General features: G+C 48.9%; 2 protein-coding genes across 6 annotated transcripts in view; one reads left to right on the top strand and one right to left on the bottom strand.

Annotated features, from left to right (window-relative positions):
• Positions 1–1,919, top strand: part of FN1 (fibronectin 1) — a 54,084-nt gene extending 52,165 nt beyond the window's left edge. For 4 of the 5 annotated variants that reach the window (XM_063162659.1, XM_063162658.1, XM_063162655.1 and 1 more), the window contains one exon: positions 291–1,175. In XM_063162659.1, the coding sequence (XP_063018729.1) occupies positions 291–365 (75 nt within the window). In that variant the 3' untranslated portion in view covers positions 366–1,175. Of the gene's footprint in view, positions 1–290; positions 1,176–1,212 lie in introns of those variants that run through there. The other variant, XM_063162656.1, reaches the window with a different exon arrangement.
• Positions 1,920–4,963: 3,044 nt separating this feature from the next.
• On the bottom strand, positions 4,964–26,318 carry ATIC (5-aminoimidazole-4-carboxamide ribonucleotide formyltransferase/IMP cyclohydrolase). The gene is made up of 16 exons (XM_063162654.1): positions 26,208–26,318; positions 25,622–25,748; positions 24,412–24,488; positions 23,400–23,466; positions 21,023–21,111; positions 19,032–19,183; positions 18,743–18,899; positions 17,464–17,589; positions 17,264–17,371; positions 16,006–16,091; positions 14,780–14,869; positions 13,381–13,509; positions 12,038–12,130; positions 7,513–7,695; positions 5,809–5,964; positions 4,964–5,257 (listed from the first exon to the last, which is right to left on the bottom strand). The coding sequence occupies exons 1-16, from the start codon at positions 26,227–26,229 to the stop codon at positions 5,138–5,140; spliced, it is 1,782 nt and encodes a 593-aa protein (XP_063018724.1). The 5' UTR covers positions 26,230–26,318; the 3' UTR covers positions 4,964–5,137.
• Positions 26,319–26,533: the final 215 nt, after the last annotated feature.

Genomic DNA, 26,533 nt, shown 5'->3' with positions numbered 1-26,533 from the left:
CTGCCCCACGCTGCTGTGAGGCTGGCACAGGGGCGGGCTGGCTGTGGGTTGGTGCTCCCCTGGTAGTGCATGGCAGCCCCCAGGACACACACACCTGCTTGAGCTCACCCCCCACACACACGGGCAGTGCCACAGTGCCAGCAGTCCCACAGGGCCTCGTGCATGCTCGGAGGCAGGAGTGCATGGAGTGGTTTCCACTGTGTGCTTTGTGCTGGGAAATGTCCCCAGCAGCTCCCAGCACAAAGCACAGCCAGGACAGAGCTCTAACTGATTTCCTTCCCTCCTGACAGAACGTCAACTGCCCCATTGAGTGTTTCATGCCCCTAGATGTACAGGCAGACACACAACAGCCACGGGGAAAGTAACATCCAGCGAGACTGCTTGCGGCCATGGCAACAGACAAACCAAAGTGTAAACCCCAATGTGCCACGAGTACCATCCAAACTGGAGTGATGCTAGCAAAAAAGTGCATCTAGTGACAATGGCCCCCTGCTCTGGAGCCATTTGCCCAGCTTAAGCTCAACTCACAGCTTCTCCAAGCGCCACTCTTGGAGTGTTTCAGACTTTTCTCATGATTGATAGCGATTGTCTTGGTTTTGCTCAAAGGGTTGAATTCCAGTTGATATTTTCAAATTTCAAGAGGGCAAGGGAAAAAAAAAATAAAAGGAGGGGAGGAGGGGGAGAGGTTGTAAATCACAAATTTGGTGGGGAATCAAAATACTGATGGGAGGGTGGGTGTAGAAATTCAAGGTTCCCGTGCTATGCAAGAACATTTGAGTACAGCAATACTGAGGTTTAGGGATAGGAAAGTCCACCAAACACTTCTGCTTTCACATAAGCGTGCAGCCAGCAATAAGATAGGAACAGCAAATCCAATCACTGTGATATTTAAAATATGCACAGTCCTAATTCTTTCTTGATGATCCTAGTATTTTTCTAGCTGTATCTTTATATCTCATACTGTTATTTATCAGTTTTGTTCCCCTGACCTTCCAAGTGTTTTTATATGGGAATAAAATGTATGGAAGACACTTAGTATGCAGTTGACAAAAGAGGAATTTGGTGTAATTATGATCAGTGATTATTTTTATACTGTAAGTGCCAAAGCTTTACTACTGTGGAAGAGGAAAAAAAAAACCAACTCTTTTAATAAAAAGATTTACAAACCAGACAAATAGTTTAAGTGATTCTCTTTGCTGCCGTGGAATTTAGGATGAAGATGATTATTCTCAGCTGGATTATTCTGAGGTGGATAATTCTGAGCGAGATGATTCAGAGCTGGAGTAACACAAGATGGAGCAAACATCCCCAAGAAGAGTGGAGTAAACCTGGAGAGAATATTGCTAGAGCAGTTTGTTAAAGAAAGGCTTCCAGCTGCACCCCTGCCCCCGTAGAGCACAGACAGTGGTAGGTATGGCACGGGCAGGAGGCACAGGCTTGCTTTGGGGCAACAGGGGAAGGGGGGGGAAGGCAAACAGCCCCTGCTTTGCACATGAACTGAGCTAGAGCTCGTTCCAATAGCTAGAATTCAATAAGCTTCCAGTGGCTGAGGTGCCAGAATTAGTGAGACAGTCCAAACCTGTGAATTTCAATGTGTCCAAAGCTACAAAACCCAGCAGGAGACAGGCACCAGCTGTGGGTCTAAGCCTGGCTGTTACAGGCACAGACCCTTTTCTTGTCTCCTGTGCCTCTACCTCATGGTGGGGAGGGAGGTAACAAAATGCTCCTCACAACCCTTTGGCTGAGAGTGAGCCAAGCCAGCAGTGAGTCCTTTTGCTTGCTCTGCCAGGACCTGTCCAGCCTTTGCAAAGGCCAGGTCCTGTCAGGGTTGCTGAGCCCCCTCCCCTGGGCTGCACACGCACTGTACTGCTCCAGGCACTGGCATTCTCTGCACCCAATAAAGCATCACATGAAAACTCCATTTGGCTTCTTGGCATGTGGCAGCTGCCAGCAGGGACTGATACCTACAGAGCACCCCAAAACTCTGCAGAGCAGGATGATTGCAGCAGCAGTCAGCTCTACCCCACCAGTGCTCCAAAGCCAAACATGTCCCTAAAAAATACCTGAGAACTGAAACTGGCCTAGACAGAACTCAGAGGAGTCATTTCCCATTAAACCAGACTGGTTTTCCCAAGTAAGGGCTACAGATTTGGGACCAGAGAACAACTCTGCAGTGATCCTTTCACTTTGTCACTAAATAATTCACTTCACTGTTGTCATTACATTGCAGAGGTTCCATAGTGGTAGAGTTTTGTACCTCCCTGATGTTTCTTGCAGGCAGCTCCTCCAGGCACTGACTCTTCCTTGTCCTCACTGCAGCCAGCTGACTCCAGTTCCCCTCAAACAACCAATCCACTCTTCTATAACACTCTTCTTACTGGCTACAGGTGTGGCCTGTTAACATCAGGCCTGCTCCTAATCTTTAGTAATCAGTCCAGCTGCAATTCTTTAGGGGATAAGATTACATCCTATGCCACCTTCATTTACCCAAACCGTATCCCCCTACACTTCATCAACAAACTGAAGGGAGTCAGAGCCCACCTCCTCTCCTCTGCCACATCTCTTGTACCAGCAGCAAACACCTCCCCTGCCCACAGGGAGCATTTCAAGATAAAATCATTTGAACAGCACTTTTCCCCAAGCTCCCTGTTGAGGTTTGTCTGTGCCTTAAAGCACACAGTGCTCACAGCTAAGCCCTTGGCAGTTCATTTCCAGAGCAGGAGGCACATCTCCACAGGGCTTGTGTGCTCAGCTTTGGGTAGAGCCCAGGAACAACCAGAGCCAGGGCTCTGTACTCCAGGGAAAAGTGCCTTGGTGGCTGAAGAAGAAAATAAAACCCCTCTGTTACTGCTTGCCAAGGCCCAGAATGGTTCCTCCCTGCTCACATCCACATTTTGAGAGCTGTTGTCTCCAAGGTGCCACAGGTGACAGATCCCAGCCTGGCAGCAGCTGCTCCTTAGGCCACAGCAGCTGAAGGGACATTCCCTACATTCCCTTCCCTCTGGGCAATGACACCAAGCAGAGCTCACAGTGTGCTGGTAATCCCTGCAAACAGCCAAGGCAGAAGCAGATCAGCACACCTCAGGAGGGACACCTTGAGACCACCACAGCCCTTTCCTACAACCACTCCCACACCTTCAGGGGAAGCTTCCTTTGGGGGAAGGTGCCAGGCTGGTTGGAATTGTCACTACAGGGGACAAGGCATCCCCAGAGACATTCCTGTGAAGTCACCTCACACCTGGAACCAGACCAGAGATTTTTATCAACCTTTATCCACTCAAGTGAGGCAAGATCGTCAAGAGCTCTCGTTTGGGACATTAAACAATCCAATTTCCCCCCTCTGACAACTCCTGCCTGTCCTTTAACCTTACCACAGGCACAACAGGCGGGAAAGCAGGTGCTGAGATGTTGTGTACCAGCCATGCAGCACAAGTAAAGCAGCAGGCAGGTCCTACAGAGCTATCAGCCGAGGCAGACATTCCCTGTCTCCTGCAGATCTCACCTGAAGATCAGTACCCATTAACTGCCCTCAGTAAAACAAACAATGCCCCAAGGACAGCAAGCGAGGATCAGGGGAATCCACAGAGGAGCTGCCAGGGTTTTACTGCCAGCCTCTGTTTTAGCCAATGCTGCAGAAGATGCAGGTGAAGAATGCACAGAGGGATTCCCTGGAGAACCTCACAGCCACAACAGCAGGACACAGAAGACATGTAAGGAACATTGTGGACTCCCCTCTGTGGAAAAGTCCCCAACCCCAACTTTTAAACTCCAAGCAATGACAATTTAGTGGAAGCAACAGCACAGAAAACAGTCAGAGGCCAGGGTTGGGGTTAGCACAGCAAAGGGGCCAGCCAGGAAGAAATGGACAATTTTTATTTTGGATTGCAGTCAAAAAAGTAGAATGCTCTCTACCCTGTCCTGTCTCATCCAGTCACCTGGAAATGATCCATTGTAGAGATCAGAAATGACAAAATGATCCACTGTAGAGATCAGAAAAGAGAGGACTCTGCTCCCTTTCAGGCTGGAGCAAGGGCATATGGAGTAACAGTGTTAAAGGAAAACCAGTGTGTGGATTATGGTACCTTAAATAACTCACCTGGAAGTGTCTCTGCTTTGCTCCATTTGAACCAGTCTGGATCAGACCATCAGGTAAAACAAAAGCCATGGATGGTCACAGTCACAGCAAGTCAGCAGCACCCCCAGATTTCCCCTCTCCCAGGTCCATCTCCCACCTGGGCAGCCCTGCTTGAGCCAAGGGCACACGTGCCCACTCCCTGCTCTGCACCAGCTGAGAGCTGAGCCCACTGAAGTGTTCCTTGAAAAACTCTGGGCTGCTCCTGGGCAAAACTGAACAGATTTTATAAAATGGAACCAAAAAGAGAAAATCCCTTTGGAACAGGCACAGTGACTGCCAGCAAAACTGTGTCTGGGCTCCTCCTGCACTTCTCTCACTGTGCTCCACATTCTCACTCTGCTTTTTCCCAGACTTATGTTCAAATGTGCTTAATGCAAACTGCAGACAGCAGAGAAGAGAAGTGGCTCCAGACACTTTCCCCTTCCAGCCTGTGAACTCTGCTGTGCTCCCAGTAAGGGGACAGGCCTGTCAGTGGCTCTTCTACCTTGGAGAAAGCAAAGTAGCACTGCCAAAGCAGAGTCTAGGGCAGGGTTCAGAGCACCAAACCCCACAGTGCCTCGTGCAAAGGAGCTGCTCCCCTCTCCTCCCAGGGAAGAGGACAATGGATTAGAAGTACCTGCCGACCCAAAAAACCCCACCAACTCCACTTAGTTCAGGACAATGCTGATCTTTATCAGTTCCATGAGAAGCTGAGCAGAAGCCAGGCTTTCACACCATTCCACAGGCCCTCTACTGAATTTGTAGAGTGTGGACCATAAAACCTACCTCAAAACAAACCCTTTTTCCTGAGGACACAGAATTTGGGGGACAGAGACCACACAGCCAGCAGGCAGCTAACAACTGTACGTTTATTTGCAAAAGACACTGATTTTCTACACTGGAAGCCAAGTTGTACCTCTTCCTTCTCCCTGAACAAGGGGAAAGGCCCCTTCCCAGGCTGCAGGAGCCTCCCAGTACAGCAGTACAGCCACGTGGCTGCTGGTGAGGCCGTGCCCAGAGGGCTCAGTGGTGGAACAGCCGGAGGTTGGTGTGGATGAGGGTGATCCCCAGCTCGTTGCAGGCCTCGATCACGACGTCGTCGGCAGCCGAGCCCGAGGGGGCAGCGATGAACTGCACTCCACTCTGCACACACAGGGCATGGAAACACAAAATCCCCCTCAGAATGAGCTGGCAGTCCCAGTTTTTTATCCACATCCTACTAAACAAAGGCTTCTAGTCCCAAAGATGCTCCTTAAGGGAGCAGGAAGTTCTCTGCTGCTCAGAGAGAACCTAAAATGGTTGCTCTGGAAGCAACAGGCCTTGGCTTGATATTCCTAAATGGTTTAATAAACTTTAATCCTCTATTCATCCCAAATCAACAAAATGAGCAGTGACTGGATAATTACTGTCCATGTGAGAGCTGTAACCACCAGGAACATCCTTCCCAGGCTCTGCTCTCCTAGTGCAGGCATTTTGCTCAGCAGTGCACACAGAATGAAAAGGACAAGCTCGGGCTGCACAACCATTCCTCTGGAGCCACCCCCAGCCCCCTGGAGCCAACCCCATTCCCCTGGAGCCAACCCCATTCCCCTGGAGCCAACCCCATTCCCCTGGAGCCACCCTCAGCCTCCTGGAGCCAACCCCATTTCCCCTGGTGCCAACCCCATTTCCCCTGGTGCCACCCCCAGCCTTACCCGCTTGGCTCTGTCGACGTTATCCCTAAAAGGGAAGAAGGCATCAGAGCTGAGGGACACAGCAGAGAGCTTGGCAATCCACTGCTTCTTCTCTGCTTCTGTCAGCTGCTTGGGCACCTCTTCAAACAGGGCCTGCCACTTCACCAGGTCCTCATCCTGCAGGCACGAGAAACCAGCTCAGCCCCAGAGCACACAGCTCCCCCTGTTCCCTGCCAGGGGGATGAGTGATGGCCTCCCTCTGATCCCAGGATTTGTGCTCCATGACTCTGCTGCTGCTGGGAACTTCATACCACAGGGTTTAAACACATCACCACCATCAGTTATTTCTGCATCCTTTTAACTCCTTCCCTCTCTCACCACAGGACCTGAGGGATTCCTCTTCTCCCTCCTGAATTTCCTCTGCCTGCAGTGTGCTGCTCCATAAATGCCAGCAGGCATCTGGTAGATGACTTAACAGCAGCTCAGTTCATGATTAACCTTCTAAAACAGCAACTGATCCAGTTCTTACCCCTTTAAACAAGCAACTGCTCACTAGGTGATTCACAAGGTCCCTAATCCAGCTCTTGGCTTTTGATACTTAAAAAGGACATATTATGTTGTTGTCTCACTATGGCCCGTAACGGGAAGGTCAGAATCTGGATTCTGAGAATCCAAAGTGCCACACAAGCCAACAGCTCTGTGTGAGGAGGAGCCAGTGACAGGGCAGGGAGAACTGGAACATCAGCTGGAGCTTTAGCCCATCCTCACTGCTGGGAGGAGCCAGGAGGTGAAGCCAAGGTGCTCAGTGGGGCACCAGGGCTGTGGGTGCAGTATGGGAGAGGCAAATGAGGACACTTTGCCATGGGGCCAGTAAATGACCCTGGGGGATGGATCACTGTCCTGTGCCTGGGATGCAGTGAATGACCTTGGGGGATGGATCACTGTCCTGTGCCCAGGATGCAGTAAATGACCTTGAGGGATTGATCACCACCCTGTGCCCAGGATGCAGTAAATGACCCTGGGGGATGGATCACCATCCTGTGCCTGGGATGCAGTAAATGACCTTGGGGGATGGATCACCACCCTGTGCCCGGGATGCAGTAAATGACTTTGGGGGATGGATCATCACCCTGTGCCCAGGATGCAGTAAATGACCTTGGGGGATGGATCACTACTCTGTGCCCAGGATGCAGTAAATGACCTTGGGGGATGGATCACTACTCTGTGCCTGGATGCAGTAAATGGCCCTGGGGGATGGATCATCAGCCTGTGCCCAGGATGCAGTAAATCACCTTGAGGGATGGATCACTACTCTGTACTGTAGGTGCAGTGAATGACCGTGGGAGATTGATCACCACCCTGTGCCCGGGATGCAGTAAATGACCCTGGGGGATGGATCACTGTCCTGTGCCTGGGATGCAGTAAATGACCCTGGGAGATGGATCACCACCCTGTGCCCGGCATGCAGTAAATGATCCTGGGGGATGGATTACCACCCTGTGCCTGGGATGCAGTAAATGACCTTGGGAGATGGATCACTACTCTGTACTGCAGGTGCAGTAAATGACCTTGGGGGATGGATCACTACTCTGTACTGTAGGTGCAGTGAATGACCCTGGGGTTTGGATCACCACCCTGTGCCCAGGATACCCCAGCCCTGGAGTCACCCATTCCAACCCCCAACTGGCACAGGGGCTGGCGTGGCAGGCGCTGTGGTGCCCTCACCTCTCCGATGGTGTCGGTGACGTACTGGTCGATGGCGTTGGAGATCTCGGCCCTCTTGACGCCGCCCTTGAAGCGCATGGCCAGCACGCGCGGGTGGTGCCGCAGCCACCAGCTGTTGGCCTTGTCCCCCGCCAGGCGCGTGCAGTGGATGCGGGACTGCTGCCCCGCGCCGATCCCGATCACCTGCAGCACAACACGGGCTCAGAGCTGCCCCAGGGCAGCTGCTCCTCCTCACCCAGGCAGGGAAAGGGTGGGTGAGGAGCGGGGGAATGCCTGCGTTCCTGATCCTGTAAACTGGCTACAGGGCCAGCTGTCGGCACTGCTGGCTTGTACAGCTCTTTGGAGCTGACAGTCACCCTCAAACGCTGATGTGATTTCACCCTTCTAAATAACACTGCCCCAGCATCAGAGTCAAAGCTTTAACCTCAGGAGAGGGACACAATCATGGTTTCTTTTCCAGCCTCTTCTGGTCAGTGTTAATGCCTAAGCCCAGGTCACGCAAACACCATCATCTTTCTGCTTAGACACAAGCTTAACCACATCAGCTGAGAGGTGCAGTTTGTCTGGCAAGGCTGCTAAAGAAGTAAACCCACTGCTCACTCAGGAATGCTGGTCAGTGGCACTGTTACATCCATGGATTCTCTACCACACATCTCCTGTGCTGCCATGTGCCAGAATCCAGGCTTTCTGAAATGGCTGCTGCTAACCCTAATCAACAGCACTTGTGCTTGATCTCTAACAGATAAGCAAAATCCACACAGTGGTTTTATCTCAAGGAAGCTGCTATGAAAATACAGCACTGGCTCAGCTCCTGCAGCCAGGCCCAGCCATCAGGGATGTCAGACTTGGGTTAGAAACTTCTGTCCATCCTGTGGGTCCTATGGAGAACTGCTGCCATTCCAGTCTGGAGATGTGACAGGAAACAAGTCTCTCCCATCATTTCCTGCTCAGCCACAGCTAAGCTGCTCCCCAGACTGTTCTCCAGAGACATGATGCTGAGGCTTGAGGTGTTGGCCAGTGCCTCAGAGTTCCCAGCTCAGCCAGGGACAGATGGTAAAGCCATAAGCTGCAGGCTGCCCTCAAAGGAATGACTCATTTGTCTTCCCATTCATCAAGACACGGTGACTTCACCTCTTACCAGAACCGTAAAACATTCTGCTGGATCCTGTTCCCCCAAGGAGCAAACGAAAGGCTTGGGCTGCTATCAGATATAGTCTGCTCAGCCATAACTGAAGTCACCAGTGTGTAATAAACCCACAGGGATATTGCTGGTACCACAAACACTGGACAGACACAAAGTTTCTTACAGTTTAGTGGCACCTTGCCCCTGACAAACACTGCTGATGTCCAGACTCTGCTCTCAACCCACCCACTTCCACTTCCAAGGGAGCCTGGACCCAGAGGAGCTGGGGCCAAAATCCCATGGAACATCCCCAGGTTTCTAATGCTTGGCATGTCCTGTGTCCTTTCCCAGCCACAATGGTGTCTCAGTCTCCATCAGGTCCTTGTGAGCTGTGCCTGGCACTCCTCTGATGGAATGAGGTGGATGTGCAGGAGTAACTCCTGCTACCTGTCAGCATCCCAGAACCTTTCTGAAAAAGCCTTTTCCTTTCCTCTGTGAGCCACTCAAAGTATTTCACTTTTTCTGTGACCTAAATTTTATCAAGAGATCAGTAACTAAATTTTGGCTTGTATTCAACAACTCCAAAATGGCAGGGACTTTGTACTTCAGCTGATCAAAGTGATGCAGCCTGTGAATTCCTCACAAGCATGCCCACATCTGCAGAGCTTTATCTGTAACACTGGTTCAAGCCATTGTTTTGCCTTTTTTAAAAGCACAGGTTTTGATGGAACATTTCTGGGGAAGATTTTCTCAATCCAGCCTGGAATTTCTGGTCTAGAGAAGGGAAATCAGGAGGTTTTAGCTTTTCTGCTTGATAACACAACCTTGAGACTTGTACCTGCATCTCCCCTCACACTGGCCTGTACCAATTCCCTGCCCTTTTTTTTCACTTTATAAAATCCTTTTTCCTACACCTCATCACTCCCTGCCCCACACGGTGCCCTTCCCCCACAAAAACACAGCCAAAACCTCAAAATCCTCCACTAAGGAGCCATTCCCCCCCTTTCCTACACAAAAATTAATTATGTTTCTTTCAGAGCCTAATCTCCTGGGGATCCAAAAGTGCTTAAGCAGAGCCCATGAAGTGTGAGCAGTGAAAGGAGACAGCAGCAAATGGTGAGTAGAAAAAAAAAATAATAAATCTATCACTTAATAGAAAAAAGATTGGGTGAAAATTAAGAATTACTTGACTAGAAACACTTTGGTTCACAGGAGAGTCAAACACACTCCATAGCTGGAATGCTGTGCAATAGCACAGAGTGGATGAGATGGATAATGCCCAAAGGATTCTTGCAAAATGATCCAGACTGCTCTGGGTTTACTCAGATTTACCCAGGCTAATGAATGAAAACAAAAACCCTTAAGACACCTGGAAATATAAAAATCTAATAAAGGACTTGACCATTGGGAAGACAAACAAAACAGGGAAGTCACTGGGAAAGCATAAGGTAAATTAACAGGTTTGTTTTATGCTAGTGTACAGAGAATAAAGGAAGAATAATTTTAAATTGCTAATTTAAAACATGATGGTGTCATTAAAGCAAGTGTAAATCAACGTGCTACAAGCTGAAAGGCAGCCAGAACAAGTGCAAGTGTTTATTGCAATTAGTGGCAGCTGGCTTCCTGCAAATGAAGTGACACTCAGCTCCAGGAATGCTTCCCACTCCACACTGCTGGAATGTACTAACACAGCCACCTTGCTGGAGGGGCTGATGTCTCACACACCAGAGCTTTCCAAGGTATCCCCATTTCTTAGGGATGCTGTGAGGCTGAAATACCAAAAAATAAAAACAACCCATTGCATGAATGCTAGATCCTGGAAAACCAAAAACAATGGGACTGAAAGCAAGCTGGACTTCCCAGGTGTAGCCCAAACCAGATCAGATCCTGGGGGAGCAGATGAAGAGCAGCAATGTGGAAGGTGAAATGTGGGGATTTTCCACATGAAAATCTGTGCAGCCCAGCCAGCTGAATCCCTGCCTGCCCAGGGATTCCCTGTCCCTGCTCCCTTCCATATGGCACATCCATTACCACACACCCTCTGCAAACAGCTGAAACACCAGACTTGCAAAAGCTCCAGGGAAATTGGAAATTGCTGCTGTGATGAGGGGAAAGGAGCAAAGACAGGGACACCTTTGTTCTGGGGCTATGGGATCTAACACTGCTGAGTGCAGACAATCATTTGAAAGTGAAGCAAAAAGAAACCCAACATAAAGCAGAATAAAAGACAAATGCTGGATCACCAGAGACATCTTGTGAGGAACCACAGAGCACAGGAGCAGCACTGCAGCCTTTTCAGGCTGTACCAACAGCCTGACAAACACACATCAGTGCCAGTGCAGGAGAGCACTGCAGCTCAGTCTCAGTCTCCACCTGTGGGCTTCACTCTTTGATCCATTTTGCTGATATATAATGTACCAAAGCTCAAAAGCATTCTGTATATTTTTCTTCTGTACTAATCCAGGCCTACTGAAAACCTTCCATGGAGAGCAAAGAGCCAGCTAAACAGCACCATTACAAGAATGATCTGCTGGGTAACAATACAACTTTCAATACCTTTACACCAATTTTTAGATAAATTATTTAGGCTGAGCACCTGGTGATGACTAGGAAAGAACTGACTTTTTTTTAAAATTCAAGATTCAAACTGAAAGAAGGGAAGTTTAGGTTAGATATTAGAAAGAAATTCTTCCCTCTGAGGGTGGTGAGGCCCTGGCACAGGCTGCCCAGAGAAGCTGTGGCTGCCTCATCCCTGGAATTATTCCAGGCCAGGCTGGACAGGGCTTGGAGCACCCTGGGATAGTGGAAGGTGTCCCTGCCTGTGGCAAGGAGTGGAATGGGATGAGCTTTAAGGTCCTTTCTAGCCCAAAACCACTGTGTGACCATATGATTCATAATCTCAATTACACATTTGATAATGCCCCTATGAATTCCAACATACATCATCAGCTTTTTAAAAAAATACAACCAGGGAAAACAGAAGATTTTTGTTATCCCAGAGGGATGAGAAGAAGAAAGCATATCCCATCTTCCTAAGGAAAAAGTGAAAACAAAGAAGCAGTCAGAATCCAGCTGAGAAACCTACTGTCATTTCCTATGGGCTCTACATAGACTACAACACACTCTGAGAAAAATGATGTGAAAGAACAGAGTAGTTAGACAGAAATGACTCAAGGCCACAGTGCAGAAGCAGGTAAGAGCTTTTCCAACCCCACCAATGAAAGAGCCAGCCCTGCCACGACCACGACCATGAAAAAAGAGCAGCAAGGTTTTGAAGCAGCCTCTTGAGAAGCAGCTGCTCTGCACAGGGCAGCTCCTCTGGCCCTGCCCAGCAGCTGCCCAGGTGCAGGAGGGTTTTCCTGTGGGCAGGGGGTGGGGCAGCCCTGCTGCTGCAGCTCCTACCTGGCCATCCTTGGCGTAGCAGACCGAGTTGGATTGGGTGTACTTGACAGCGATGCTGGCCACGATCAGGTCCCGCACAGCGGCCTCGGGCAGCTGGAACAGAGCAGCCCTGTCAGCACCCCCTGTCAGCCCTGCTGCACCCACACACAGGGAAAACAAGGAGCTAGGAACACCCTGGTGTGGTCAGTTACCAGCTAGTTTTGTTTGGATTGAAATCCATAAATGATTGGTCTTCCAGCTCTCAGGGTAAGACTCAATCTCAGTGGGTTCCATCACTGTCACTGACATATTTTATGAAAAATCTTTGCATTAAGATCTTTTCTCTTGAGAAGCTGAAAGCTTCAGCTTCTCCATGTTTTGCTGCTTTGGAATGTGATTTAGAGAACTGTTTACCTATCATGTGAAATTGTTTTTACTTGATGACCAATGACAGCCACCTGTGTCAAGGCTGTGAGCAGTCACAAAATTTTATTATCATTCTATTCTTTCTATTCTTTTCAAGCCTTCTGATGAAATTCTTTCTTCTATTTCTTTAATATAGTTTTAATATATAATTTTCTTTTAATATAATATATATCATAAAAAAATCAGCCTTCTGAAACATGGAGTCAAGATTCCCATCTCTTCCCTTGTCCTGAGACACCACCACACATCACTGGCCTTCAGCCTGAGAACTCCTCTGCATTCACTGTCATCAGCTGTGCTCACAGGCAAAAACCAGGACCACAACAATTAGAGCAGCTCCCAAAAACTGTATTATTTTTAAGTTTTCCATTCCTAATTTAGAAAAACGATTTTTATTACCTCAATATCTGAACTCGCTTCTGAGCCCATGACTAATTGTGTGCTCATTAATGTCTGATCTCATTCTCATTAAAAAAACAGAGACAAAGAAATCACTGAGAACTTTCTGGTGATGTGGGCTCTAATTGCTGAGCAATAGAGCAATAGCCAGGCCAGAGTTTATACAACACCATGCACACAAAAGGGTGAGCTAAACAATGAGTCAGGAGCTGTGACGGATCCTTAGCACATGGCTGTCTCACCATAAAAAAATTGCACACGGTAGCTTCTTGTTTACAAAGAGCATTTACAAATATTGTGGTAGCCTGAGATAATGGGAAAGCTCCAGCTCCTCTTATTTATCCAAGGAATCAAAACAAAGGAAAGCCATCTTGATTTACTCAAGTATATGAGGTGCAGAAAGTCTGCTGCATTGTTTACTAAGAGCCAGTTAAACCTCACTAAAATAATTTAGGAGCTCTTGTGGTAAACTCCCCGATGAAGGCACAGCAGCTCATTCACTGCACGTGTGTTTAAGCTCACTCATCCCCCTCACTCACGTTTTTGTTCTTGGTGACAATGTTCTTGAACAGCGAGCGGTCGATGACGGCGTTGTTCCTCTTCTGCATCAGGTTCAGCCCGTAGAGGGTGCGCACCTCCAGGTCGTCGGGCTCGTAGTGGGGATCCATCTGAAAGCCACAGAGAGCCCAGTGAACACTTCTGCACCAAAACCTGCACTCTCCCAGTCCTCACACAGGGGAAAACATGCACACACACACAGAGCCTTCCAGAGGAAGGCAGGAATATCTGGAGCTGCTTCCTACATGCCTCAAGGTACAGCTCCCAGCCCTCTGTGGCATCCAGAACAGTGAATTTGGAGCTGCTTCCTACCTGCCCAGCCCTCTGTGGCATCCAGAACAGTGAATTTGGAGCTGCTTCCTACCTGCCTCAAGTGACACCTCCCAGCCCTCTGTGGCATCCAAGGACAATGAATTTGGATCTGCTTCCTACCTGCCCAGCCCTCTGTGGCATCCAAGGACAGTGAATTTGGAGCTGCTTCCTACATGCCTCAAGTGACACCTCCCAGCCCTCTGTGGCATCCAGAACAGTGAATTTGGAGCTGCTTCCTACATGCCTCAAGGTACAGCTCCCAGCCCTCTGTGGCATCCAAGGACAGTGAATTTGGAGCTGCTTCCTACCTGCCTCATGTCACAACTCCCAGCCCTCTGTGGCATCCAGAACAGTGAATGGGATTTTTTCCACAGCTGCACTCCTGGGGCACATCTCCACCCCAGCTGGAAGCACAATTATTAATTTACACCAGCCCAGGGATCAGGTTAACTGGAACTGTGATGCTGCACTCAGGTCCACCCATGCATGGCCTTACTCAGAATTTTGGGGGCCCTAGCTGAGGTTTCAGACAGGAAACAACCCAGACTAAGGTGACCAGCTCTAAATAGGAGGGTGCACATGCTTTATGTGGTTTGCCTAATTCACTGAAATGTTTCAGACCAACTTTCCTTAGCTTTGCTCTGCATTCAGCCCTGAAGACACAGGCTTCACAATATGACCTCATCCTTGAGAAGTTAATTGAATTCCAGGAGGTAATCAGCTGCCAAGACTGTCTGCAATTCCATTCCTTCTTGCCTGAAGCTCCTGAGCCATCTTCTCCAGCTCCCCTGGCAGCTACACTACAATTGCAACCTCAGCTAAGCCTTGGATTTTCTTTTTGTGATGCTACAGTGAAGTTCTCTGCTCATTTGTCTCTCAGAGGCAGCAGAAATAGGCCCTGACAGCAATCTGTGATCCATGAGTCATGTTCAACAAAACTGAATTTGGAATCCCAACAATCACTGCAGGAACCAGGAAGGGAACCTGACACTGACTTGAGCACAGCATGTAAAGGTCCAAAGTGTCTGTGTTTCCAGCTTCATCCCTGACTGGATCAGGGGTACAAACCTGGAGCACACAGTAAGCACCATTCTTCTTTTTGGAAAGGATTTTGAGAGCTTCTTCCTCATAGCCAGGAGCCACCACACCATCAGACACCTGCAACACACAGAGATTTCAGCTTCCACAGGAGAAAAATGGAACATGGGCTAAGCTAAAGCTGCACCAGCCTTTTCCTGCACTGAACACACCTCTCTTGGGGTCTGTGTGTATCCTACAACAGTAAAAACACTGTTACAGTGTGGGCCTCAGTGCTGGAAACAAAAACCAGCAGAGCATTGTGAGCTCTTGGCAGAAGTTAGTAAAAAGCACCCTACATCCCTCTAATCAGAATGGAGCTAATAACTAATATCCTCCTCCTAATATCTTCCTCCAGGGGGAAACAGCTTGACCATGACATCCCCACTTCTCAGCCCTAATGGTAAACGTGGCTTAAAATCCAATCAATCCTTATTTCAACAGTGATACTCCTGGGGAGGCAAACACCCTGGAAAAAGAGCTGTTAAGAGCATGGAAACTGAGAGTTTACATTCATCAGTGCCATGAAGCCATACACAACTTCCACATTTGTGCCTTACAGTGTGGGAGAGAGTTTTTTAATTTTCAGCAGCACTGTACCAAAAGTTACCCTCACAAACCAGCTGAATATGCTCTCTCATTTGTTTGGCATCACAAAATCACAGAATAGTTTGGTTTGGAAAAGGCCACCTCCCTCCATCCTCCTGTTGTGGACAGGGACTAGAGCAGGCTGCTCCAAACCTAGAAGATTCTGTGATTCTAAGGAAAAAGCACAGCCTGGGAAGTGGCTGAGCCTACATTTAAGTGGCAGGTAGCAACCTATTTCCAAATTCCTGCCTTGGGCAAGGGGCTGGCCATCAGCATTCCAGCCCTTCTTTTCTCCCCTGACAGCTGCTCAGCCAAATATTTGTGACAGCCTAAGCAGGGCTCCTTTCCAGAGGTTTGCAATCATCTCCTGGAAAGCAGCATTGCCAGCTCTGCTGTTTCACAGGCTCCAGCACACAGCCAGGTGATAATTGGTAGGGAAAAAAGAAAAAAAAGAAAAAAGACTGGTGTAAATTCTGCACTCCAGATCAGAGGATGATGACAGAAATGGCCCAGTAAAAGTCCTCCTGGTAAAATGGGTCAATTTCCAACAAAAAGGCTGTCACAGAGCCATGGCTGCATCTGAAATGATTCTCCTGGATGGCCTGGAATGATGTGCTGCTGTCACTGACCTCTCTGGAGATGATCTTGGCAGTAGGCACGTCACAGACATCAGACAGAGCAATGAAGTCACCAAAGGAGGACATCCGATCAGCACCTGAAAAATCCTCATTTCACTCATCTGTCACACTTCAGCACCAGACAAAGAAAACTCTCCACTCCTACAGTCCAGTCAATTGCTGTGACAGCTAGGAATTTAATCCCACAGCAAAAATAACCAAAAAGAGGCCATAAAAGCAACAAGGATGAAAAATCCTACCTCAAACACATGGACCTTTATATATTCCCATAGTTCAGATATTCTTCCTTCTTCACTGCCTCTGTCAAAGCTCTAACTCTGTAATGACTACCTCCAGCTGAACCCTTGGTGGCAGGAGGACAAGGAGAGGCAAGGATCACACAGAAAGATTTTAGATGGGAGACAGTTGGAAAAAGAGGAAAGCTTTTAGATGGCTATGCTCCCACCTGGCTTTTCCTGCAAGAAAGCAGATCCAGAAATGTGGCAAATTTTTTCTTCTTCTGTTTTAAAATAAGTATTTTCTATTTAATGGCATAGCTAAGGTGACATCAATTCCTATCAGAAATGCTCCACTACTCAGCAAGGTCAATTCTTCTGTCCCTGCCATTCTAAGGGTTTATTTTTCTGGCAATCATGCAATGGTTTTGTGAAAGCAACATTCAAAGGTGGTCTGTGAAAAATGAACCCAAGCCAACGTGCTCCTTATCAAGTCTGCCTTGTTTTTTGTAATCTCTGCAGATTTTCTAGGAATGCCATGGAAAATGAGAGATGTAGCAAAATATCTCAGCTAAGCAGAGGAAGCTGGTTTTGTTTACTTTTCTTAGCTTTTTTTGGTGAGCTCTGCAGTAGAAAAGCATTTTTAAAAACCCCATCAAATAGCAGACAGAAAGATCTCTAGTCAAGTTAAACTTTCCTGAGCAGCCCAATGCTGAGTGTGCTACCAGCAGTGCTGTTTATCCAGGTCCTTTAGTCAAAGCCTCATATATATACATATATATATATATATATATGTGTGTGTGTGTACAAATTTAAATGGTCTTCTATATTCATCAAGGAACAGAATCCAAAGTGGTTTTATCGCTTTGAAACCGTACACAAGGGCTGCTCTCTTGGAAAGCAACTTCTGACAGGCAGTCAGGAAGACCCTTCTGGAGAAACCCCCTCTGGAGGAGGAGTGTGGTGCCCAGGGAGGAGCAGGGCAAGAGCTGAGGATGCTGCTCAGGTTTGCCGCGGCTCTCTGGAGCCCTCACCTCTGCTGCGGGCGTAGGCAGAGGCCAGGGGCGTCAGGCTCTTGTGCAAGTCGTGCACCATGCACACGTGGGCCTCCTCCTCGCTGAGCGGAACTCCAACAGCAGCACCTAGCGGGAAACACGAGCCAGGGCACTCGGGCTGCCGAGCCTGCCCCAGGGCCTGCCCACACGCCGGGGGCGGGGAGCAGAGCCCAGCCTACCTGCGGGGCTGACGTGCTTGAAGGAGGCTGCGGCCGGGATGCCCAGCGCCTGCTTGAGCTCCTTCACCAGCTGCCAGGCGTTGAGGGCGTCGCAGAGGTTGATGAAGCCCGGGGAGCCGTTCACCACTGCAAACACAGCACATGGACGTGTCAGAGCAGGCAAAGCCTCTCCCCAGAGCCTGGAGAGCCAGCACAAAGGGTTTCCCCAGAGAGCACTCAAATCACTGCAAACTGTTCTTGTTCAATGACCCTGGCTCCTCAGCAGCTGGTGGAGTGCCCAGAAATCCACACCAAGAGTAAAGGCCGTTTAAAAGGCAGCTCTCAAAACGTTTTGCTCTGGTCCTGAGAAAAGAACTGCTTGTACTGACATGGCAGCACTGTGAGCATTTCGGGAGACTGGAGGACAAAAGATCATTTCAACAATAATCCAGATTCAGGAGCAGTGAGCATAGCACTGCTCTGCTGCCATTCTGGGAGGCAGACTTGCAAGCAAATCAACCTCCAGTGCAGGAATGGAAAAGCTTCCTAAGAGGTCCCAGAGCTGAAATGGGGAAAATGCTGCAACACAAAGCTTCACTGCTTATTCAGCAGGACAATCCTGCACACATTGAAAGGAGTCTCAAGAACAAGAGTAGCCAGACTTTCCCTCACTACAACAATGCTGTGGCAAGTGGCACACCCTTGTAAAACGGCACAGAGACACAGCAGACCCATCCCAAATTTTCAAGTGGAACTTGTATTCTACAAACCCAAGGTAATAATAACCCCAGCCTGCTCAAATCCACCAAAGAAAGAAAGACCAAAAAAAGAACAAAACCAGTTCAAACCTAGGGAAAAACAGCTTGGTTTCTTGGTTTCTAGGCAGAGTAAATAGTGACACAAAAAAATAGGGAAGATACTAAACAAAGAAAATTGCAAGCAGAAAAGCATCATAAAAGGATAACAAGGTTTTCCTTTGCAAAATCAGGATCTAATGTCATGCAGAAAGTACACTACATAAATCTGTTCACAGCATCTTGGACACACAATCCTAAAGGTGCAGAGAACAAGGAACTGCAATTGGTCTTGTGGGGCTCAACAAATCAGCATTTCTGTCTCATACAGCTCAACTTTGAACTGCAAAGTTAGTGCCCCTCAGTTATAAAGCAGCTGTAAGACACTGCTGGCCATCCCCTGCACTAAGGTGCAAGATGGTGTTCCAGTTTCCAAGGCCTGTCCAAGCACCTCCATTCCCAGCTCTCCCAGAGCCCCCTCCAGGCCAGCAGAGCTGAGGGCTCACCTGTCAGGGGCAGTTTGGGGCTCGTGGTGTAGAGCTGAGCAGGACTCTGGTGAGGATTCATGCCGTACCTCAGGGGCAGCTGCGACACCCCCTTGCTGTACTCCTTCCTGAAGTAGTCAGAGATGGCTGCATCATACTGAGCAGTGTGGGTGAAGGCCTGGGGACACAACAGGGGACACTTGTCAACTCAGACACATCACCTCACAGAGGATTTGGTGTTTAAAGGGGTACAGAACCCCTTTCTACACAAGTTTAGCCTGGTTCTTCACGGCAGCAAAGCGTGACCTACCTTGAGTGCCAGCAGGCGCCGGGTTTCCATGGCAGTGTCCTTGTCCCTGGAGGCTGCCATCTCTTTAGCCACTGCAGCATAGTCTGCAGGGTCACACAGCACTGTCACACGGGCGTGGTTCTTGGCAGCTGCCCGCAGCAGGGCCACTCCCCCTGCAAGAGAGGGGCACGGCGTGGAGCACTTCCCTCCTGGACACAGCAGCGGCAGCAGTGAGGCCAGGCAGGGACAGGAAGGGACTGCACCATGGCTCCTTTGTGCCACATGTGTCCCTCCCTTCAGCACAGAGAGGGGGGAGAGTGCTCTTCAAAACGCTCAAAGCTGCTGGGTTTGACTCAACGCTTGTCGGTTTCTCGGCTGTTTGGGTGACCTGGAAAGGCCCGGGGTGGCCTTGGACAGTCCGGCGCTTCACAGGACGAGAAGAGACTTCTGATCTTTTCTCGGTCTCGGTGTTTATTAATTGTTTATCTAAAAGATTTTCTCTCAGCCCGACAGAGGTCTGCACAGCAGCCAGCCATGGGCACACTGAGAGCCCCCAGGGCGGTCACTTATCTTTATACCCGAAGTTACGTGTACAATATTTATCATTTTTCCCCAATACCTTCTACCCTTATTAACCGGTGCACTTCTAGTAATAACCAATCCCAAAGTGCCACCATCACCACAGAAGATGGAGGCCAAGAAGAAGAAGAAGAAGAAGAGGACACACCCCAATTCCTCTATCTTACTTTTTTAGACCCCCCTGTACAGAAATCTTAAACCCTGTGTTTTACACTCTAATTAACTTATCCCTTCACCATTCACCCAGTGAAATCCTCCCATCCTCATACAGGTGTTGTCTCCCGTGCAGGATCAAAGTGCAGCCACCAGACACTTCTGGCAACATTCCAGGACTCCCGAGCCCCCCAAGGGTGGTCTCGGCCACTCTGCACATCAGTCCTGAGGTGCTGAGATTCCACAAACTCTGACTGGGCTTGGCAGACACCAGAACAGAATGTGGGCTGTGATGAGCAACTGGGGCAAGAAAAAGAAGATGGCTGTCCCCACACATGGCCTAACCATCATCCTCTGCACACAGAAAGATTTGCTTCCACGCTGCCACACAACAGAGGTTCCCAAATGTCTCTGCAAATAATAATGAATCTTGCCCAGGTCCTCTGTGGGAGATAAAACGCCATGCTTCTCCCTTTGGTGTGACTGCACTGCTATTGCAACTCTTTAAATCACACAAGATACCAGGCTGCTGCAAAGGAAAAGCAGAGGCTGGCATTGCTTCATGCAGAGCAAGTATTACTCCATAAAACATTTAATAGAGAGCTCTGCTGGGCATCATTTGGACTAAAGTACTGCAAGAAAATCCAATCCCCATCCCAGCACAAGGCACAGAACTGTGCCTGTGCTGTTCACAGGCTGCCAAGCAGAGATGCTGCAGTGAAGGCACAGCAAGCCTTTGGGGTTAATAACCAGCAGCAGGAGAAAACATGCTGATGTCCAAAGCAGGTGTCCATGCTTCCCAGCTCAGGTCCTGAGCACTCTCCCACGTGTTCAGACCAACCCCTTCCCTTCTAATGGCTTCCTGCAGTGAAGTTCTCACTCATCCTCAGAGCACTTCCAGTGGCTCAGCTCTGCTCTCCAAAGCTCATGTTTTTTTAAATTTCTATTACATTGTCAAGCTGTAAAAGAGGGTTAGTCTGTTCTTTGTGTTTCAGCAGGAAGCATGGACCACCTGGCCTTTCCTAGCACAGCCCTCAGGCTCCTCCTTTAGGGCAGTGCATGCCTTGCCAGCCTGTTATGGACACTTTAATTGCTTAAAAGCAACGAGGCTTACCCAGCTATGCCTTCAGCCTGCTCCTTGCAGCTCCTGAGCAGACTTCCTTTACAGGTGTGTAAAGAACACCAAACAAAAAGAGAACAGCTGAGACCACTCAGAGTTCAGAAGCAAAGAGTCTGTCTGCAAAGCAGATTTTCCCTTCTTTACTTTCCCTTCAACTTACCAATATCAATCTTTTCCACTGCATCCTGGACAGTCACACCAGGAGAAGACACGGTCTTCACAAAGGGGTACAGGTTGCACACTACAACTCTGAGAATTGAGGAAAACTGGGTTACTCAGCAAGAAGTCAAAGTGCCAAACTGGGCTTGGCAAGCACAAGATATCACCACTAATTTCATGGTCTTGTCTCTCAGATAAAATCCTGTGGCCAAGAGTGGTGCTCAGCCCAAGGGCAAGTGATGGTACAGTGCATTAAAACATTCAGCTGAATTCTGTGTATCAAGCAGTGTCAGAGCCACAGTTTGCAGCAACCAGACTGAAGGAAAAGCTTCTTTAAATACATATGCCTGAATATAAATGTTTAGTGATTTTGGTGCCCAACCTGAGCCATTCCAAAGGACTTCAAAATGGGCTCTCAGCAATACTGAAAGTGGGCATCCACCAATTCTCCAAAGAGTGTAAGCACCCAAGAAAGATCCATTGCAAACAAAGTACAATCTAATTTTCCACAAGTTTTCCAAGAGCAGAAAATGACCTACGTGTCACCTTGTGGACTTTTAAAATACCAACAATATATGAAACCTGAGTGTGCAGCCCAAATGCCATAAAGCTTCTGTAGCACATGAAAGTGGAGGAGAAAATCGACTTTTCCCTCTCAAGCTAAGACTGGACCTTACTGGAATTAGTTTTTCCATCTGATCTAGAAGCAGGTCTGTATTCCAGCGAGCATGATGTAATAATAACTTGCCTGTCCCATCCTACCAGAGCCACAGGAACTGCAGTGAGAGGAGGGATTTGTTCTGACCTTCACAAGCAGGGTTTTTAATCCAAGAGAATTAATTTACTCTCCTGATCTGTGCACATGAAGGTACAGAACTCCAAGGCGTGCTCAGCATGGCACAGAACTGCTGTGATGAGTACCCTTGTGTCCAACTCACAACATTCCTTTGTTCCCACTCCCTGTGAACTCCAGCAGAAGGGATGAGAAGCTTCCAGTATGGATTTCAGAACCCCCCTCCATGTCTCTGAATTTCCTACAATGTCTTTTATTGTCTCTTGTGTTTCTGATGCCCCCTTCCCCCTGATCCATTCATGCTCCTGACCTGTTGCAAACCATCAGGAACCTGTTGGCTTTAACACTGCTAAGGCTTTTATTTGTGCAAATCAATATCAGGCTTTCCTTCACTGACTTGGATATGCAAATTTTATGCAACTATGCAAAGGCAGTCCTGCTGAGGATCAGCTACTTCTGCTTTTTGCAAGAGAACCTGAATCCAAATTACCAGTCTGGCTGCAAGTGCACCATAAGTCACTGATGTAAGGGCACGTTATTCCCCCTGCAATTCAGCAGAGCCTGCTTTAATATGCAGCAGGCTCTGAAGAGCCACCACTGCTGAGCCATCTAAGAGGATTCCTGTGGTTTTAAATTTCAGGTTTTCCAATTCAGCCCAGAAATCCATCCATCAGTTTCTAACAGTAATTTTAAAAACTCCAGATGCATTCTGGCCCACAGTTGTACTGTACCTCCCACCCTGGCTACACCTGCAATTTGCTATGTCCAGCTCAGCCATTTGCTTCTGAACCAGGAGCTACTCCCTGATGTACAACTGGTTATTCACAAGCAGTAGCTGGATGTTAACACCAGGTAGTTACACACAGCCCCCAGCTGCTCTGTGTGACTGAACTAAGTAAACACATTCTAACAAAAACTGAAAAAAGCACCCTAAACTTTGCTACATTAGTGCAAAGTAGCAAACTCTGTTACTTCAGCTTCTGGATGCAGCTCACTTGCTCCCAAGGTGGCTCTCAAAGTTGAAGTTTTCTGTCTCTTATCTGTGTGTTTTCTGTCTGAACAAATGCAGTGTTCCTGACCCATTTTCCATGTCTATTCTTTATTTATGTGTTGAAACTCAGTAAACATTATGCAAATATCAAAGGGTATATTTACTAAGCAAGCATTTCAAAATCAGGAATTGCCATCTGATCAGACACGTGGAACCAACCTGAGGGAAGATGAGGCAGCTTCAAAAGCACTGAAATCAACTCTTCAGCACGTGTAACGTGGCCCTACACTGACTGAGTGTAACGTGTCAGATTTCCCAGGGAACCAGCAGGAATTCAGACCTCTGAGTTCCCTGTGGAGATCACAATATAACTTTCTTGTCTCAGCTTTCTCTTACTACAAGTGGAGAAGATGATCCTGTAGAAAATTATGTTTTTAAACATACAGTTTGTCCTGCCAGGGCAAAGAAAGGAGACTGCAGAGCTGCTGGTGTGCAGAGGTCACAATTCCTACTGCTCCCCTTCCTTGGTGTTGACTGGACTCTGCTGTTGGTTTTTGATTACTGATGGATTGCATCACATCCATCAACATTTACCTTACAAGGCTGAAATCCTGTTTCTTCATATCAGCATTATCCTCTGGAATATTGCGAGCCAAGATGCCTAGTTAAAGAAAACAGTGCATCTTTATTAAAAAAAGAACTAAATCACCACCAGCTTTTTAATTCAACATCTCCCTTCACACTGTGCTTTTTTCCTCAGCCTTTCTAGCTTAACTTTTTCATTTTAGTTCAGACAGCACCCTCAGCCCTGCTCCTTTATTCCGCTTTACAGTCTTTGGCTGTTTAAATTCCATGCTAACAGGTGGAATGCTAAATCCTAAAGTACTCCAAATACTGAGCAACAACCTCAACAACTTTCTAAGCACTCAGTTGCTACCCTTCAAACACTGAAACCATCATCAGGGATTTCAGGGGAGAGGAAAAGGGCACCTGCCCTGTGAGACAAGGGAAGCAAGAGAGGATGGGCAGTGCAGGTGGCTGGTGGGGTCTAGAACTCAGAGAAACATGAGGGTGACAGGCTGGCACAGTGTGAGGAGCAGCACAGTCCTGTGTGCAGGAGATTGTCTCCAGCCCTCATGGGCTGGAGGTTCCACTTGAGGTACCCCAAGCACAGCAACAGGAGAGGGAAGAGCAGATGGATCAATGTGCAGGCAGAGCAGATATCAGAGATCCTCCCTCTGAGAACACACAGGAATCACCCCTAAAGCCTACACTGCTGTGTTGTTGTGCTGCACAGCAGACCCACCCACAGTGAAACTCTGTGCAGCTGACTCTGCAGAGGCATTCACAGAGAAGCTCTGTTACTTATAGCCCCAGGGAGAGAGCTCTGCTAACTGCAGACATGCCAGCATTGCAACAAGGAGCCAATTCAGCCACCCTGCACTTCTCCTTCCCGTGGCTTTCCACCTCTCCTTCTGCTCCTGGAGCAAATCTGTTCCTGTTACTTGGTTCTTCCACACAACCCTTAGAAAAGGCATCTGTCACCTCCTCTTCCCACCCTTCCTGCCCTCTTTTAAGAGTGAAAGATGCATTAGCAGAAACTTACCAGCATGGACTGCAGGATGAAGGGTTTTCACACGCCCACCCAGCATCTCAGGGAAGCCTGTCAGGTCTGACACATCCCTGCCCAAGGGGAAAACAGCACATGTGCCATTCTGACTTTATCTAGAGGCTGAATGACCCAAACCAAAGAAAATGTATGGATTTCACTACAAAACCCCCCTGTGGCAAAGGGGCAACAACTGCTTTTCCCATGGATGGAAATGGAGTTCATGGGTCACACCCAACTAAGCAGTACAGCTTGAACACACTACAATCACCAAGATAAGCAAACCCCAAATCAGAATGGTTTACATAGAAAATGGAAGGTCATGAGGAGGTGCTCTTCCTCCCAGCTTAGTTTCACCACTCCTTGTGACTATTTAGGGTGGTAATAACAATAATGAGGGAAGCATCATTTGCTTCAGGCTTCACTGACAGCACAGCCAAAGAAATAAGTTGGAGACACAACCAAGGGCTGGGTAGCAGTGAGCTCTGGAGGTGATGTAGATTTGTGCTGATGTGTCCCAGGGGCCAACCACTGTGCTCACAGGGAGCAAAAACAGAGTCACAGCCACCTGCCCTGCCAAATAATTGACTTTTTTTCATCACTGCACTAAAACCCATTTTTATTTGGCCAGAGCTGTTTTGGTTTTTTTTTTGTAATAACAGCATGGAAGAAACCAGAACAAATTTCCCCAGAATCATGGGCTAAACCAGCCAGTGACTGTACATGACCTTTTTCCAACAGTGGATGTGCAACTTAGAGCCTTTAGGCTCAGTCTGCATTAAGTGAATTGTGCTGGGAAAATTATTTGTGACCAGTGAACTCCAGTGAGCTTCAACATGTTCTTAACATATCAATGCTGTCCCAGGAGCAAGCAAAGATCAGCTTCACCTGGCTGTGAGGAGCAGCACTCAGGGCAGATTATGAAAATCAAGGTAACTGATTGTCCCATGGAAATAAAGTTGGTTCAAGGCAGACAAGGAATGCCAACAAAAAGCTCCTCACAGTAATCCACCTCAGCCAACAGATATGCAGACAAAAAGGTTCTGAAGTTTGCTTTGGGGTAGGGTTTTCTTTTTTTGTCGTTGTTTTTGAAGGGAAGACTCCTTTCAGACCAGTTTTCACTCATTTTTGTTCACAGAGAAAACAATTTAAGCAGCCTCAGGGCCCACAAGAGCATTTTTGGCGATGTACAGGGGTGTGTGTGTACCTGACCGGCAAGCCAGCATCCCTGAGGGACTTGGCCGTTCCTCCGGAGGCAATCAAACCCAGGCCGAGCGCATTCAGGCTCTTCGCAAACTCCACCAGGTTGGTCTTGTCAGAGACGCTGAGTAAAGCTGGCAGGCGGGAAGAGCGCGAGTGGTTGAGTTTTAACGGAGAAAACAGCAGGATTAAGCGAGTAAATTCAGCGTAGTTTAGGAGCTGCGTAGTTTAGGAGTTTAGGCGGGGCCAGGTGCCTGGGGAGGGGACGGGGAGCAGCACCAGAGCCTCGCGGTTCCCCTCAGGGGAGAAGCCGCCCCTCAGGGAGGCCACGGCCGCAGGGCGCGGGCCCGATCGCCTCAGCGCCTTCCCGCGGCAATCGGTGCACCGGGAAGAAGGGACACCCGGCCCGGGGGACACGATCAGTGCCCGCCCGCTCTCGGCACCCTGCGCGGGAACCAGCGCTGAGGCGCCTTCCGGGGCCGCGCTGCCGAGCCCAGCCGAGCCGAGCCGAGCCGGCGGCCATTGCGGCGGCAGGGCACCCCCCCACACCCCTCAGGGCTACCCTCCCGCCGCCATCGCCCGCCCCGCGTTACCGAGCTGCTGCCGCGCGGCCATGGCGCCGTCGGTGGGTGCAGGAGGGCGCGGAGGAAGGGAAAGGAAAGGACGAGCAGCGGCGGCCCGGCGGGATTTGGGCGCACGGGGGCGGGAGGCGGAGGGGGCGGCCCGGGCGGGGCGGGGAATGGAGGGAGGCGGCGGTGGCGGGCATGTGTGTTTTGGGACACACGCGTGTCCTCGGGGCGAGGTGCCATGGAGGGTGAGGATGTTCCGTGGGCCACGTGTGGGCGAGCGGGTGTTCCCGCTGCACGTGTGCTCAGGGCGTGTGTGTGCACGGCATCAGACACGCACACGCACACACACA

Source organism: Melospiza melodia, chromosome 8, assembly GCF_035770615.1.
Source record: "Melospiza melodia melodia isolate bMelMel2 chromosome 8, bMelMel2.pri, whole genome shotgun sequence".
Taxonomy (NCBI): Eukaryota; Metazoa; Chordata; class Aves; order Passeriformes; family Passerellidae; genus Melospiza; species Melospiza melodia.
Note: the sequence above shows the minus strand (reverse complement) of the source record. Positions and strands in the feature narration are given on the sequence as shown.